Source organism: Nicotiana tomentosiformis, chromosome 4 (genome assembly GCF_000390325.3).
Source record: "Nicotiana tomentosiformis chromosome 4, ASM39032v3, whole genome shotgun sequence".
Lineage (NCBI taxonomy): Eukaryota > Viridiplantae > Streptophyta > Magnoliopsida > Solanales > Solanaceae > Nicotiana > Nicotiana tomentosiformis.
The window spans coordinates 15396951-15411241 of NC_090815.1; the positions used below are offsets into that span (position 1 = coordinate 15396951).

At 33.3% G+C, this 14291-nt stretch overlaps 1 protein-coding gene across 1 annotated transcript; it reads left to right on the forward strand.

The window, feature by feature from the left end:
- The first annotated feature begins 7344 nt into the window (after positions 1-7344).
- LOC104118307 (uncharacterized) lies at positions 7345-11593 on the forward strand. Its single transcript, XM_009629528.4, has 7 exons — positions 7345-7628; positions 8542-8713; positions 8831-8880; positions 9365-9665; positions 10239-10427; positions 10521-10703; positions 11211-11593. Exons 1-7 carry the CDS (start codon positions 7438-7440, stop codon positions 11454-11456), a joined length of 1332 nt encoding a protein of 443 aa, XP_009627823.1. The 5' UTR covers positions 7345-7437; the 3' UTR covers positions 11457-11593.
- The last annotated feature ends 2698 nt before the right edge of the window (positions 11594-14291 follow it).

Sequence of the window (14291 nt, forward strand, 5' to 3'; positions counted from 1 at the left end):
AAAAAAAATCACAGGGGATTATTACTACCAAAAGAAAGCTAAAAGACATATTTTTGAATTTTTGTTTAGACTTTAATCCCTCAAGGAAACTGTTTAGGAGATCCATCGTCGGAAAAAGTCCAGTTTTTCTACCTTTTTCGATTTTTTTGCTTTTCTTATTTTCCACATTTAAAAAAAAAAATTAATATACTAAAATACTACACAACTATGAAAACAAAAATAAGAAGCTAAAATCAAAATAAGAAGTTAACATTTTCTAACATACTACTAATTATCTAAAGGAATTCTCCCACCTCACACTTAAAGGAGTGCAGTGTCCCCAATGCATAAATAAAGCAAAATAATAATGATGGTGGATAAGAAACTCTCTGAAAGACCAAAGGCCGAAGCAATAGCGGCTCACGGGTACTCAGACTTCCCCCAGGCATGGTCCTTTGTGTGGTCACCCCACACTTAGTTCTCACTATCTAGCTTGCTTTTGCAGTCTTCCAATGGCTTTGCCTCGTATGCTTATAATCCTACAAAACAAAAACAAACACTACAACAATAATAAGATAAAAATAAAAATAAAAGAAAACAGTAAAGTTGGGTTGCCTCCCAACAAGCGCCTGATTTAACATCGCGGCACGACTTGAAGCACTTTTTGCCTCCACCTCGAACTTATGAATTGATCCCCCAATTTGGCTTCAAGCTTTTTGTTATGCTCTCGGGGTAGTGGGACAAATGTAATCGGTCCAAGTAACCAATTTCGCATTCTACACTTCTTGGCCTTTGGATGAGGTATGTAATTCTTTTTCTCTGGCACGACGAATTCAAGAATGTAAGCACCCACGTTCCTCGTCCATTGGCTCCTCCAAAGGTCTAGATGACTCGATTTCTATGTCATAATCCAAACACAATATTGAAAAATGGATGGAATGAGGACCAATGCGCTCCAACTCTAGATCTGCGTCACTATTTACATCCTCATATGTACACACTAGAGTATTCAAATATAACATTATCTACTTCCTCACATGACTCTAGTGTGGTTTCCTCACTCTAGTGTGGTTTCCTCAGCATGGACATCATCAATAAAAGTATGGTCGAATGATTGACTCACCACTTTTAACTCCTCAATTTGGCGTATAAGCTCATTTTCAGTTTTACACAACTCAGAACTATTTTGTTGGGCGTTAGACGCATCAACCTTTGCAATCAATTGAGCTCCCAAGTTGTGAATAGCAGTACCAAATTTTTCGATCTCTTGTCCCAGTTCAGCTCTCCCTTCTATTAAGTTTCTTATCCCATCTGTAATTTTCTCACGTTGAGCTTCATATATTTCTAATCGCTCAGCTTGTTCCATTAGCCAAGTTTGGCTCAAAATCTCCTATTCTTTGAAATTTTTCTCTTGTTGGAACTCACTCTCTTCTCGAATTTGAAGCTCTTCCTGACTATCAACTAAGGCTGTAGCTTGTTGATCATCGAATGTTTTAACCCATTTTTCTATTTTGGCCTTCATTCTCTTATTTATTGCCTTGAGATTTTCCATCTCTTTTCGACGTTCATGAGTTTGCTCCCTTAAAAAATGAGTTTGCTCCATTATTTGCCTCATCATATTTATTATATGAGCATCATATTCCACATTCTCCACTTTGTTCCTATCAAACTCACAAAAATTATCAGAAACATAATAATTAGGGCTCGAAGAAGGATAAAAAGAATTAGGACAGCCATCCCAATGGCCACCTTGACCACCACACATATTACAAATATTCCACTCAAAGGATTGAGATTGTGCGCACAACTCGCTCCCGGGGATATTCTGACAATTTTTTCACCAGTGGGGTCCTCCACAATATGGACAAGGATCATCAAAATAAGAATAACCATCATTCGAACAATTTACATTCCAAGATGCCATGTAAAAATAATTATAATACTAACTAAATAAGAAAATTAAAAACTTGAATAAAAATCAATTAAAGCTTAACTTAGATAAACAATCAATAACTAAGCTCCCAACAACGACGCCAAAAAATTGTTGATTCCCCAAGTACACATAAGTATACGTGGCCGTCAAGTAATAAAGTGACTCGAAAGTCGGATGTTGAACCCACAAAGACTTAGATCAATTGTCAACTAAGCAAACTAAAAATCAATTAATTATCCAAGATATTTATGAGTGATGTTTTTCTATTAATCTACTATTGCGAAAATTAAATAGGTAACAAAAGAGATATAGATTCCAGGGTTTTTGTCGGTTTATCAATCCTATTGCGTTCGTAATTATACCCGTTAATCCAAATTATCTATGATTGCTAGTTGACCGGATCGTTTATATAAATAGCATGTTCTCACAATACTATCCGTCTATCTATAATATATTAACCCCATATTCCTATGGTCTTGAATCTATCATGAATGAGTATAATACGGTATTCAACTAAGCAAGACTGTTAGGTATATTACTATCCTAACCGCGAAATCTTTCCTCGAGCCACGAGTTCAGAAACAAGCTCTCTCCAATTCTACTCTAATCTAAGCACGACTTTCAAGCATAGCATAGATAGTAAATAGAACTCAACTGCTGGCCAAACAATTAAGTAATTATGCACAGAATTAGAGAAACAACCAAAGATGATAACTCGAATTAACAGTAATATAATTAATAAACTTCAATATTCATGGCAATCACAACCCTAGAACGTGAAGTTAAGCTCCACATAGACATGGTAGCAAAACAACAAATCATCAACAAAAAGTAAAGATTACTAAGTTTGATGGAAGAAAGATGGAATCTGATAAATTCCGGCCTCCACGATGGCTTCGTGTTCTCCCTTTGTCTAAAGTCCCCAAATTCCCCTTAAAATGGTGTTTAATGACTATCTAAATATGTAGGAAAAAGACCTAGACGAAATAACCAAGTTCAAAATCAAAAAGGAGACAAAATAGGCTTGAGACGCGGACCACGCGTCGCCACGCGAAACGCACGACGCACCCCGCGTCAAACCGCGCCTCGCGAGCTCAAATGCGAGCAGAAAGTCTCGCTTCGCCTGCTTATCCAATTTGTTGTTGCCTAACTCTTTCTCTCGAAGCTCGTTGCTTTTGAGTGATGCCAGGTAATCTCCAAACCTTCATTCTTTAATTCTTGTGTCTACAATTGCATGCTATCATTTAAATACATATAATATACTTCCAAAATATTTGCTTTGCTCACAATTTTCACCCCAAAATACCTACACATAAAATAAACTCAATTAAGCACAAATATAATATAGTTTAGCATTAAAGCACCTAAATATAAGATAAGTAATGTATTAAAAATATAGAATTATAGCCAAACATCATTTTACTTAAATGAGGGTTGGCCAAACAAATGGGCGTGGCTCTTGCCCGTTGTCCGTTGGTGGTCTAATACAACTGCAAAAGGAAACTTATTTGACCCCGCCCGCGCTACTGAGCCGAATAAGTCGCTCACCCAATCGTTTAAACTAAAAATAATCGGTAAAAAAAAAATATATATATATATATATATATATATATATAAAATTTATATATTATATATTTATAATTGTATATAATTAATATATAAATTATGTATATGGCCAAACAAATAAACAATGAATATGGACGGCTATTTGTGTAAAGATCCCAAAAACTGATAACCTATAGGTTCAACTAGAAAATATAAAAATATATGTAAGAAATTATTAAACATTTAGCTAAATCTTGAACTTTTAGTTTTAAAACTAAAAATGAGTTTAATTGTTAAAATTAAATTTAAATGTTAAACTCGTTTTAATACGCTATCAACCCTATCTTCTAATTTCTATCTACTATTATTGTAACAAAGGAATGGTTGACGATTACCTTCCAGTTTTACAGCTTGTTTGGATGGTTGTTACCTATCGTATTGTATCGTAGTGTTACTTTAAATACAATATTTGTTTTGATTGTTACTTTAATCTTATTGTGTCGTATCGTTAAATTCATCATTATGTAACGACGAAAAGTGCCACTTTATGAAACGGCGGATTTAGTGTGGTGACATCGTTTCTTTGCTTTTTTCCTCACTCTTGCCCTTCTTTATTATTAAATAATCATATTTTATTCTTTATCATACTTTTTTATATAATAATTCTACTCCGTATTCTATTTTTTCTTAGTAATGTTGTAGGTTTATTCTTCATATTGTTAGTGTATGACATCATGAAACGACGTCAGACGATACAATCTATCCAAACATTATATTCATCAAATAATACAATACAGTACAGTACAATACAATACGATACATTATGAAACGACATGTAACAACAATCTAAATAAGCTGTTAAGAAATACGTAGGGGCCGTTTGGTTCAAAACAAGGTTATCACGAGACTATAACTAAGATTATAACTTTGGAGTTACGATTATATATCCCACCTTTTATATGTAATACATAATTCTGTAAATGTGATATAAAAATTATCCGAAATTTAACTAATACCCTCAACCAAACACATGATAAATTTAATTTCAAATTTATACACTCACCATTGGTGGCTCATTTGGTCTACTCTACCCACTGTTTCCACCTCCACCATCATATTCCTGAATCACAATAAATATGTCCAAATTAATTAACTTGATAGCATTGTGTAAAATCTTCTAGAATTTTTGTATTAAATAATATATGAGATTAGAATCTTTGTATATAAGGTAACTATATTATCTTGTATTAAATATGTTATTCCTGCATATATATCTTTGTAAACAGAACTTAGTGGGCATTTGGACATAATAATTGTAAAATTCCGGAAAAAAGTAAAAAGAAAAAATCAAGTGAAAATGATATTTGAAAATTATAGTGGTGTTTTGATGGGGGATTTGCATCTATACCCAGTTTTTGGGTCACATTTTTACTTATACCCGTTTTACAAAAAAATTACAAGTGTACCCACTTTTCGGGTAATTTCAGACATACGGGCCTGAAATAGTAAAAATTTATGTCTGAAGTTTGAATTTCATAATGTTTTGCCTGAGAAGTGTAGCCTTATCAAAGTAAAACTTCAGATATTTTTGCTTGAAGTTTGGCCTGACTTGCAAAGGCAATCACGCAAACTTCAGTTCATAGTGCAATGACAAACTTCAGTTCAATAAAACTACAACATGTTTTGGCTGAAATTGTTGTTTTGTAATTGCTGAACTTCAGCATTCTAGGAGCTGAAGTTTTATTTTGTAATTGCTGAACTTCAGCATTTTAGGAGCTGAAATTTTGTTTTGTATTTGCTGAACTTCAACATTCTAGGAGCTGAAATTTTTGTTTTATATTTGCTAAACTTTAGTAGTCTTAGAGCCGAAGTTGTGTTATGCCTTTCTTTGAAGTTAGATGACTTTAAAATATAACTTAAGCCAAATTGTGCTGAAGTTTTAACTGAATTTTTTGCTAATATTCTGAAGTTATTTTTCCTATCTTTTATTTTTCAGTTCTGCAGCCCTTTTCTATCGTTTTTCCTGCGGATGATATCATAAAGCAAGGGGTAAGCTAATTCCAAGAGATCGCGAGAGCAACTACTGTGTATAATAATTTTCACATGCATGTGCCATTCTTGTGGCAGATAACTTGAAAGAGAGAAAATATACTAGTCAGTTGTTGTTGTATGTTTAAGAAGGATAGATCAAGGAAAGACACAAATCACACCTACTTTAACCAACTTGTGGAGTTTTATTTACTCATCCTTCAACATAGAATATGGTAGTTAATAAGATTTAATAAAAACTTTACTGATCCAATCAATAATACTTATACAAAGTCTCATGTGTTTGAGAGAGAAAAGAAGAAGAGGAAAAGAAGAGGAGGAAGAAAGGAGCGCATAGGTCAGGAGGAAGAAGATGAGACGTCTGAACTTGTCAAAATTAGGGTATAGGTTAAAGAATTTTAAAAATATGGGTATATGTTAAATGAGGGCGACCAAATAGGGCGCTCCGTGCAATTTTTACTGTTTTGATAAGAATATAATTTGGGTTGTTTTTGAATTTTTGTGAGTGATCTGAAGTGAAAATTTTGAAAAACAGTTTTTTGTATTTTTTAAAATTTTCAAAAAATTTCAAAATTCATTTTCAAATGAAAATTGAAAATTTTATGACCAAATACTAATTTCGAAGAAAAGTAATTGTTTTTTGAAAAAAGTGATTTTGTTTTATGGCCAAACGGGCCCTTATTACTGCGATAGGTGAAACCTCATAATTACATAGCCACATGATTAAATATTGAAATAGTTTTATCTATTCTCGTTTCTCTTCTTCTCTTAGCAAATAATTAAATAAGAAATATCTTGTGACTTTATGCCGCTTATCTTAATTTGTTTTTTTCCCTAAATTCTTATAATGAAAATTTTGTACCCTATTGCCAAATCCACGTAACACCTAAACAGTAGACAGTGTGATAGTTGTATTAGTTAATAGAGTATTATTCCAAGATCACCCTTATTTTCTTGGCTTTTACCTACCACCTAAAGCCAACCCCAATCTGAAAACAACCCTTTATCTTTTCTTTATTAATTTTCTGAACATTATCAAACGCAAAGTCTAAGGGATCGTTTGGTTACTTGATTAGAGATATTATTTCAGCGTAAAATTTCACATACCTGATATAAAATGTTTGGGAGGAAATGGTACAAAATACACGATTATAATTTGAATAGAAAAAATAATCAGGCAAATATTTTATGTGTTTTATATTATTAATATCAAGCATAAAAGTTTCATTAAAAATATATCATATAATTACAACAAAGTTTACAATGGACAACCACCAAAACAACCACCAAACTCCGATGTTTGGTCGGAGGGAATAGAAAAAAAAAAAAGAACCTGCATAATTAATGCGGTGTTTCATTAGTCATATAATAAAAATTTAGCTCAACATAACTAATGCAATATTTTGATTGATAGTATTAATAATATCTGTATTAAGTTATACGAATATTTATAGGATATAAAATAAAATATTATGTATTACCACCAAAGATTGTGGTGAGATAGTAAATATTTCTCCATCCTTAATTATAAATCTTGGGGGTTCGTATCTTGAAATAGAGTCACATTTGGCTGTACCTAAAATATTTTCGGCGAAATACAGGTTAGTCGGACTCTAAATTAGGTATCGAAATAAGTAAAAAATCCAAAAAACGTATACACTCCTTGTTAGATTCTTTTTTTTAATAATAATAATTTTTGCTTTTTATTCGCGATATAACAATTCTTTTATTATTATTATTATTATTATTATTATTATTATTATTAATAAATAAAAAAACAAACACTCTAACCAAACAACCCCTAATCAGCCGCACCAACCTTTCCCCTTGAACCCCCATTTCATCTTCGTTTATATCGTCCATCGTCAAAACTATAACACTCACCAACCCATTTTCGTAAACCCTCTCTCTTTTTCTCTTTTCTTTCAAAAATGGCTACCATTTCTAAGCTCTCAAATCCAGCACTCAACTACTCTTCCTCCACCTCTTTTACGACCAGATCTTCATCTGCACCCAAATGCTTTCTTGATCTTCGTACCAACAAAACCACCACCTTTGACCATAAATTTTCTGCTTCTAAATTGTCACTCGTTTTCAACCCTTCTATCAGAGGCTCTTTGTGGTAATACTTTTTTTTTTTCTCTGTTATTCATAGGATTCATTAAAATTAGATTATTTCATTTGGATCATAATTTTTTAAAATTGCATATATGCGGACTTGCAGTTGTTACTTGACTTGTTTAATTTATTCACTTGTTATTTTTTTTTTTTTTACTGTGCTTCTATTTTCTATGTTTAAGATTTGATCCCTGCTATATTCATTCTATAAAAATGGTTTCTTGCTCATGTTTTTTAGATTGCCCTTGAGGTAAAAAGCTTGATGCTTTTCATTTTCATGTGATATGCAAATTTATCAATTTTCTGTAAGGGTACATAAACTAGAAAGGTCAATTGAATAGTCCGTTGATTCTTTACTACAGTTAAATTCTTGATTGCTTACAGCTTATCTATGCCGAAAAGTGGATTTTTCTCCACACAAAAAAAAGAAGAAGAAAGGAAAAGACGTCTTTTTTTAAATATCAGAACGCTAAATTTGGTGCTAGTAGTTCTTGGATGAATGACCCCTCAAACTCTTGTGTTTTATCCTTATTAAACTTATAAAAAAAAATCTCTAATTAGATTGAAGTTAGAAATATAAAGTCAGATATTTCAAATCTTTACAGATGTACATAATTGTTACAGTATAGAGGCCATGTTCGTCTTTATTAGTTCTCTACATAATCTTTGGAAACTAATTCTGTTGTACTTTATTAGTTCTCTACACAATATATGAGAACTACTTTTGTTGTACTCAAATGTTCGTATCAGCATGCCAATTGTGCTGATAAATTTCTAAAATGTCACTTCACTTATAAAACGGCGATATATTCAAATCTTTATATGTACCTTTCTGCCTTAGTTTGTGTTTCTAACAAATGTTATACGCTTTTACTGCACAAATTGAGTAATATTTTAATCATCAATTTATTTGACAGTGTCAAATGCTCTCAAGCTGATGGAAATGGAAGCACAGTGAAGAGAACAACTCTCCATGATCTCTACGAGAGGCAAGGCCAAAGCCCCTGGTATGACAATCTCTGCCGGCCTGTTACAGATTTGCTTCCATTGATTGAGAGTGGTGTCAGAGGTGTAACCAGCAATCCTGCGGTAAACTATTAACCTGTTGTCATTATTTTTTGAATAAAATTTCTACAGTTTTTAGTTTCTACTTGTTAGTCTACAATTCCATCAATCTACCTAACTCTTAGCTTTTGATTATTGCAGATTTTCCAGAAAGCGATATCAACATCAAATGCATACAATGAACAGTTTCGGTAATCTATACTTTGATATGTTTCTCATTAGTAGTTGTGCTTTCTGGCAATAATTTGTTGTTGAATGCTAGGGGTTTAGAATATTTTTTTTTGATTTAACGTGAATGCCAAAATCGAAGAGTAGATATGAGGAAAGATATGTGCATTGGATCTTGCGAAAGTAAAGATAAATATTTTTGTTTCTAAATGAAGTTTGGTCACATACCCGTTCAAAAGTTGGGTTTGTTATGTGTATTGCACCCTTTGGCTCTTGGAGCTTTATGATGGGCATCTGTATGTTATATTAATGCCATTTCCAATTTAAATCACATTGTCATAGTGTTTGATGGACTCGTAGTAACGTAGGATGTTGTTTTCCCTTTTCTTTTCAAAGGGTCCTCTCAACAACATATTACGAGAAATGAATATATGATTTTTTTCACCTTATGACTATTCGTTTTGCCTGTTTTCCACTCTACCTATCTTCATTCGCTGCTCTTTACAGGGAACTTGTACAAGCTGGAAAAGATATAGAGAGCGTATACTGGGAACTTGTGGTAAAGGACATCCAAGATGCATGCAAACTCTTTGAGTCAATCTACGATAAAACAGATGGTGGCGATGGGTACGTTTCTGTTGAAGTCTCACCTAGACTTGCTGAGGATACGGAGGGCACTGTAGAGGCTGCAAAGTGGCTTCATAAGAAGGTTGAGCGTTCCAATGTGTATATAAAAATTCCTGCTACTGCTCCATGCATTCCTTCTATCAAGGAAGTTATTTCACTTGGAATAAGTGTCAATGTCACGGTGAGTTGATTCCCTGTCACCTTTTTTGACAACTTGACGCCTCATGCATGAGATTAAAGATTGCTTGTCTTCTCTTGCTTATAAGAGAGATATTTGTATGGCACTGGATTAGTGAGTGATAAAGGGATTTTTTTTTTTTATATATCGGTGGTGTCCGGGCTAGCTTGCGCGCACTTCGACTAGTTCCATGAGATACCTGCTACCTTCCACCAGCAACAGGTACCAAGTAACTCTGTTTACCAAGGCTTGGACAGATAGGAAGAAATCACCTAGTGTTTTTGCCTCCGCCGGGATTTGAATCTGAGACCTCATGGTTCTCAACCCACTTCATTGACAACTAGGCCACACCCTTGAGTGCAAGATAAAGAGAATTATTTAATTAAATAAAGATGCGTTACTATTGAACAATAAATTAAAAAAACAAAGATCCATTACTACTGCGCTTTTAGGTCCATGTTTGTTTATTTAAAGAAACTACTCAAAATAATTTGATGTTTCGTGTGATTTTCTTCCATTTCCTCTGTGCTTTATTGGTTTTTTGAACACTGAAGTAGCTCTTATGTATATGCACAGCTCATCTTCTCTCTTGCGAGATATGAAGCAGTAATTGATGCTTACCTCGATGGCCTTGAAGCCTCTGGGCTAAGTGATCTCTCCAGAGTCACAAGTGTTGCTTCATTTTTCGTCAGTCGAGTAGACACACTTGTTGACAAGATGCTTGAGAAAATTGGAACTCCAGAGGCTCTTGATCTTCGTGGGAAGGTAGCTAATACAGCTATGAATTTGTCTATTCTTTTTGGGATGTTAGAGAAATACAAGTGACAGATAACCTCTGTTGTCTTACTTTCACTACAGGCTGCAAATGCGCAGGCAGCTCTTGCTTATAAGCTTTACCAGAAGAAATTTTCTGGTCCTAGATGGGAAGCTTTGGTAAAGAAAGGTGCGAAGAAACAGAGGCTACTGTGGGCGTCAACTAGTGTTAAGAACCCAGCATATCCTGACACTTTATATGTGGATCCTCTCATTGGACCAGACACGGTGAGTCGTCTTCTCGCTTTATTGTTTGTGGTGATTGTGGCCATGTAGAAAACATCAAATCACTTTTATTGGATGGACCTTTAATGAAATACTACTTGAGGCCATTTGCACAAATGGCCTTTTTTGAGGCCACTATTTTAATTAGGGAAATCTACATTGTATTTATCGAAAACAACCTGTCTATCTCACACAAGGTAGGGGTACTAAGGTCTGCTTAGTACCACTCTACCCTCCTCAGACCCCACTTGTGCGATCACATTGGGTATGTGATCACATTGTTGTTAAATTTACCATGTATAACCGCCCTCCAAAATAATAGCCGGAAAATGTATATTTTTTGTGTATTAATATATAATATACATCTTCAATGTATATATTTTTTTATATATTTGGCTAGCGGTTGCAATTATTTTCGGACGAGTGGCCTCAAAAGACGCCATATGGTGTGAATAATTCATGTTACTCTGTGTTTGCATGATGGTTGACCTCTAATTAAATGTCGGTTAGGTTTCAACGATGCCTGATCAAGCTCTTCAAGCATTTATCGATCACGGTTCCGTTGCAAGGACGATTGATTCAAACGTATCTGAAGCCGAAGGTATTTACAGTGCCCTCGAGAAATTGGGTATCGACTGGAGTTTTGTTGGGTCTCAGCTTGAATTGGAGGGTGTGGACTCTTTCAAGAAGAGTTTCGATAGCTTGCTTGACAGTCTGCAGGAGAAGGCAAATACCCTCAAGTTAGTGAGCCTGTAAAACAAGTTTTATTGCTAGGGACTGAATAAATGATAAGTCCAGTTGACTGAGTTTGCTGGATTTTGTAATGTATAATCTAAAAATGTTTGGTGGTAATACTTTTTCGTGATAAGGAATTTGATATTGGTTTTGGATTTTGTGGTGGTTGTCACTTGTCAGCATTCTTGATTGATTGCTCCAGTTGCAAGGATATGAGAATACCAAATGGGTATCATAGACTAATTGGGGTTGACTATATAAATTTTCTATATTCATTTCGTTTTATTTGGATTCTTTTCACTCTAATACTACATAATTTTTCTTTCAAGGAAATTAAAGGTTAGTTTAGTTTTGTGAATCTCATTCTTATCCTTGCACGGACGTACAAATTAAAGGTAAGCCTTTTATTCTATTGGTCAAGCACATATTCTTGTTAATCCAACAACTTTTTAGATGGTAATGGTTTGTATCGTTAGAGGCTTAGAGCATAAACAAAATCATGATTTTGGATGTAATTGATACAATGAAAGTTCTACTGTATTTTTATGTTAGCTTTTTTTACTATGGTATTCTCACAAAGTTACTTTTTGATATTTGGTATGACAAGTTATTTTTCAAGAAAAATATTTTCCATCAAAGGAGGAAAAACAACTTTTTCACTAGTATTTTATATTACTTATTCCTGTTATAAAATCTTGAATTTTGGTGGATGTCCATAACCACCAAATGAGTGATGCTCACTACTCTTCTCCATTATCTCTATAACCTTCCCGTGATCTTCCTCTCAAATGCTTAATGACATATTCAATGACATTTATGTAATGACCATTCCACTCAATAGTGGCCATTCCATTCACTATTTTACAATAGGGATTCTTCACTTTTCATGCCTATATAAAAGCCTTGTAGATAGGAAATATAACACAATTAAAGAAGAAATAAGAATCTCTCATCTCTTTCTCTCTATTTCTCTGAACTTGTTTTTGTTTGTTCTATATTGTTACTTTAAGCTATATTTCATGACACGTTATCAACACGAATGTCTTATTTCATATTCTTCTATCAAGATTATGTGGTAGTTGCTCTTTAACTTCCATGGCGTTGGCCAATACCAATTTGGCGGCAAGATAACTTTATTCTAATTTTTCTTCATAATGGTAAGGATTTATACATGCATACCACTACACAAATATCTACTTTTATGTTCTTTAATCCTAAGAAATTAGATCTAATATGAAGTTCCTTTTTCGTAGACTTTTAGTCCTAATTATTAGTAAGGAACATAATTGTTGCCTAAACCAAACCCAAAGTGAAAATTTAAGAAGTTGAGATATACGAGATCTCTATTGTCCAGGGAGTGAATTTTATTATGCATACTAATATTAAATTATTTTGTGATTAAGGGTTAATATAGTTTATATTACACAATAATATAATTATAGTTTTGCAGAGAAATGAATTTGTTAAATCAAGTACGACCATTCGTAAGATTTCTTTGCCTTCATTCATTATAGTGGTGTTTTTATGAGTTTGTGCAAGTTATGCAGAAATATATAGCACATTTGAGATTATAATGAACCTATTGGAGGACGATTTTCTACTGCATTTAATATAGATTTGCCTTTGATTTTTCTCTACTTGTTCAACTATATTTTTATTGTTGTTAATTGAAAAGCTCTCAATTAACTGTACCTATTTAATGTGTATATTGCTCGAGAGAGAGTACACATTTAGGTAGTTATTGAACAACACCACTCCTAACGTAGTTGAGAGATCAATACAGAGGGTTTAAAGGCGGGATTAGAGTGTCACAACCCAAACTAACCCTCTGTAAGGTGTCGTGATGGCACCTAGTCTTTACAACTAGGTAAGCCTAATATTACGAAAAATATAAAGAAAACACTACATAAAGCTAGTGATTAAAAAAAAGGATGGCTTAGCATCGAACTATAGCAGTATCTTTGGTCTTTCCCTTCCTAAGTATTTTGATTCTTGATGCATGAGATTTAGTTTTGTTTGTTTGATGTTGAGTTAGACTTACATTTATAAGGATGGGTATGGTATAAAATGATTACCAAATTGGAGAGGTACTGTGACTATCAAAATTACTACTATAATTGAAGACGTATTACAACTTTATGTTTACATGATTTTAAAATTTTAAGTACAACTTACCCCCAGAATTTATTTTCAATTAAAATTGTATCGAAATAACATCACCCCGATACATACATTTGAAAATATTCTTTATATTTTCTGTCTTATATTAGCCTATGCAGTAGCAATATCCTAAATTGATTCAAGAGATATTATGACATTGATTTATGGTCCATTTGAACTCCAATAGAATTTATAATAAATATTCTGACGATAAGATTATATTATATATGTATTGTTGAAACTTAATTCACTTATGCATATAATCATGAATGATAATATTTTATGGTCCCAATTTACTTTGACAAATTATGACATTGATTGAGGATAAGACATCGGATTCAAGTTGTGATGCTCCATGATGATAAAAGTTGGGTTTGAGTCTCAATTCATTATAGCATAACATAACTTTATACTGGTAATGTCACGACCCAAAATTCCACCACAGGCATCGTGATGACATCTAGTCTCTAAGACTAGGTAAGCCGATTTCAATTACATTTTTGGAGTCATTTTTTTAAATTAAATAAGTAACCAAAACTAACAGCGGAACAAATATGAATGTACAACCTCCCAAGACTGGTAGTACTGAGTCACGAACTCTAACTGAATACATGGAATTATCACGAGGACCGAATATACAATACTGTTTGATTAAAATTAACAGTACAATAAAATAAAAAAAATTCAAGGGACTGC

Excerpts from the sequence above, each read along its gene's own strand:
- LOC104118307 (XM_009629528.4), top strand. The coding sequence starts at position 7,438 with ATGGCTACCATTTCTAAGCTCTCAAATCCAGCACTCAACTACTCTTCC. Across the intron at positions 8,714-8,830 it reads GTGTAACCAGCAATCCTGCG|ATTTTCCAGAAAGCGATATC; the intron begins GTAAACTATTAA and ends TGATTATTGCAG. Across the intron at positions 9,666-10,238 it reads GAATAAGTGTCAATGTCACG|CTCATCTTCTCTCTTGCGAG; the intron begins GTGAGTTGATTC and ends GTATATGCACAG.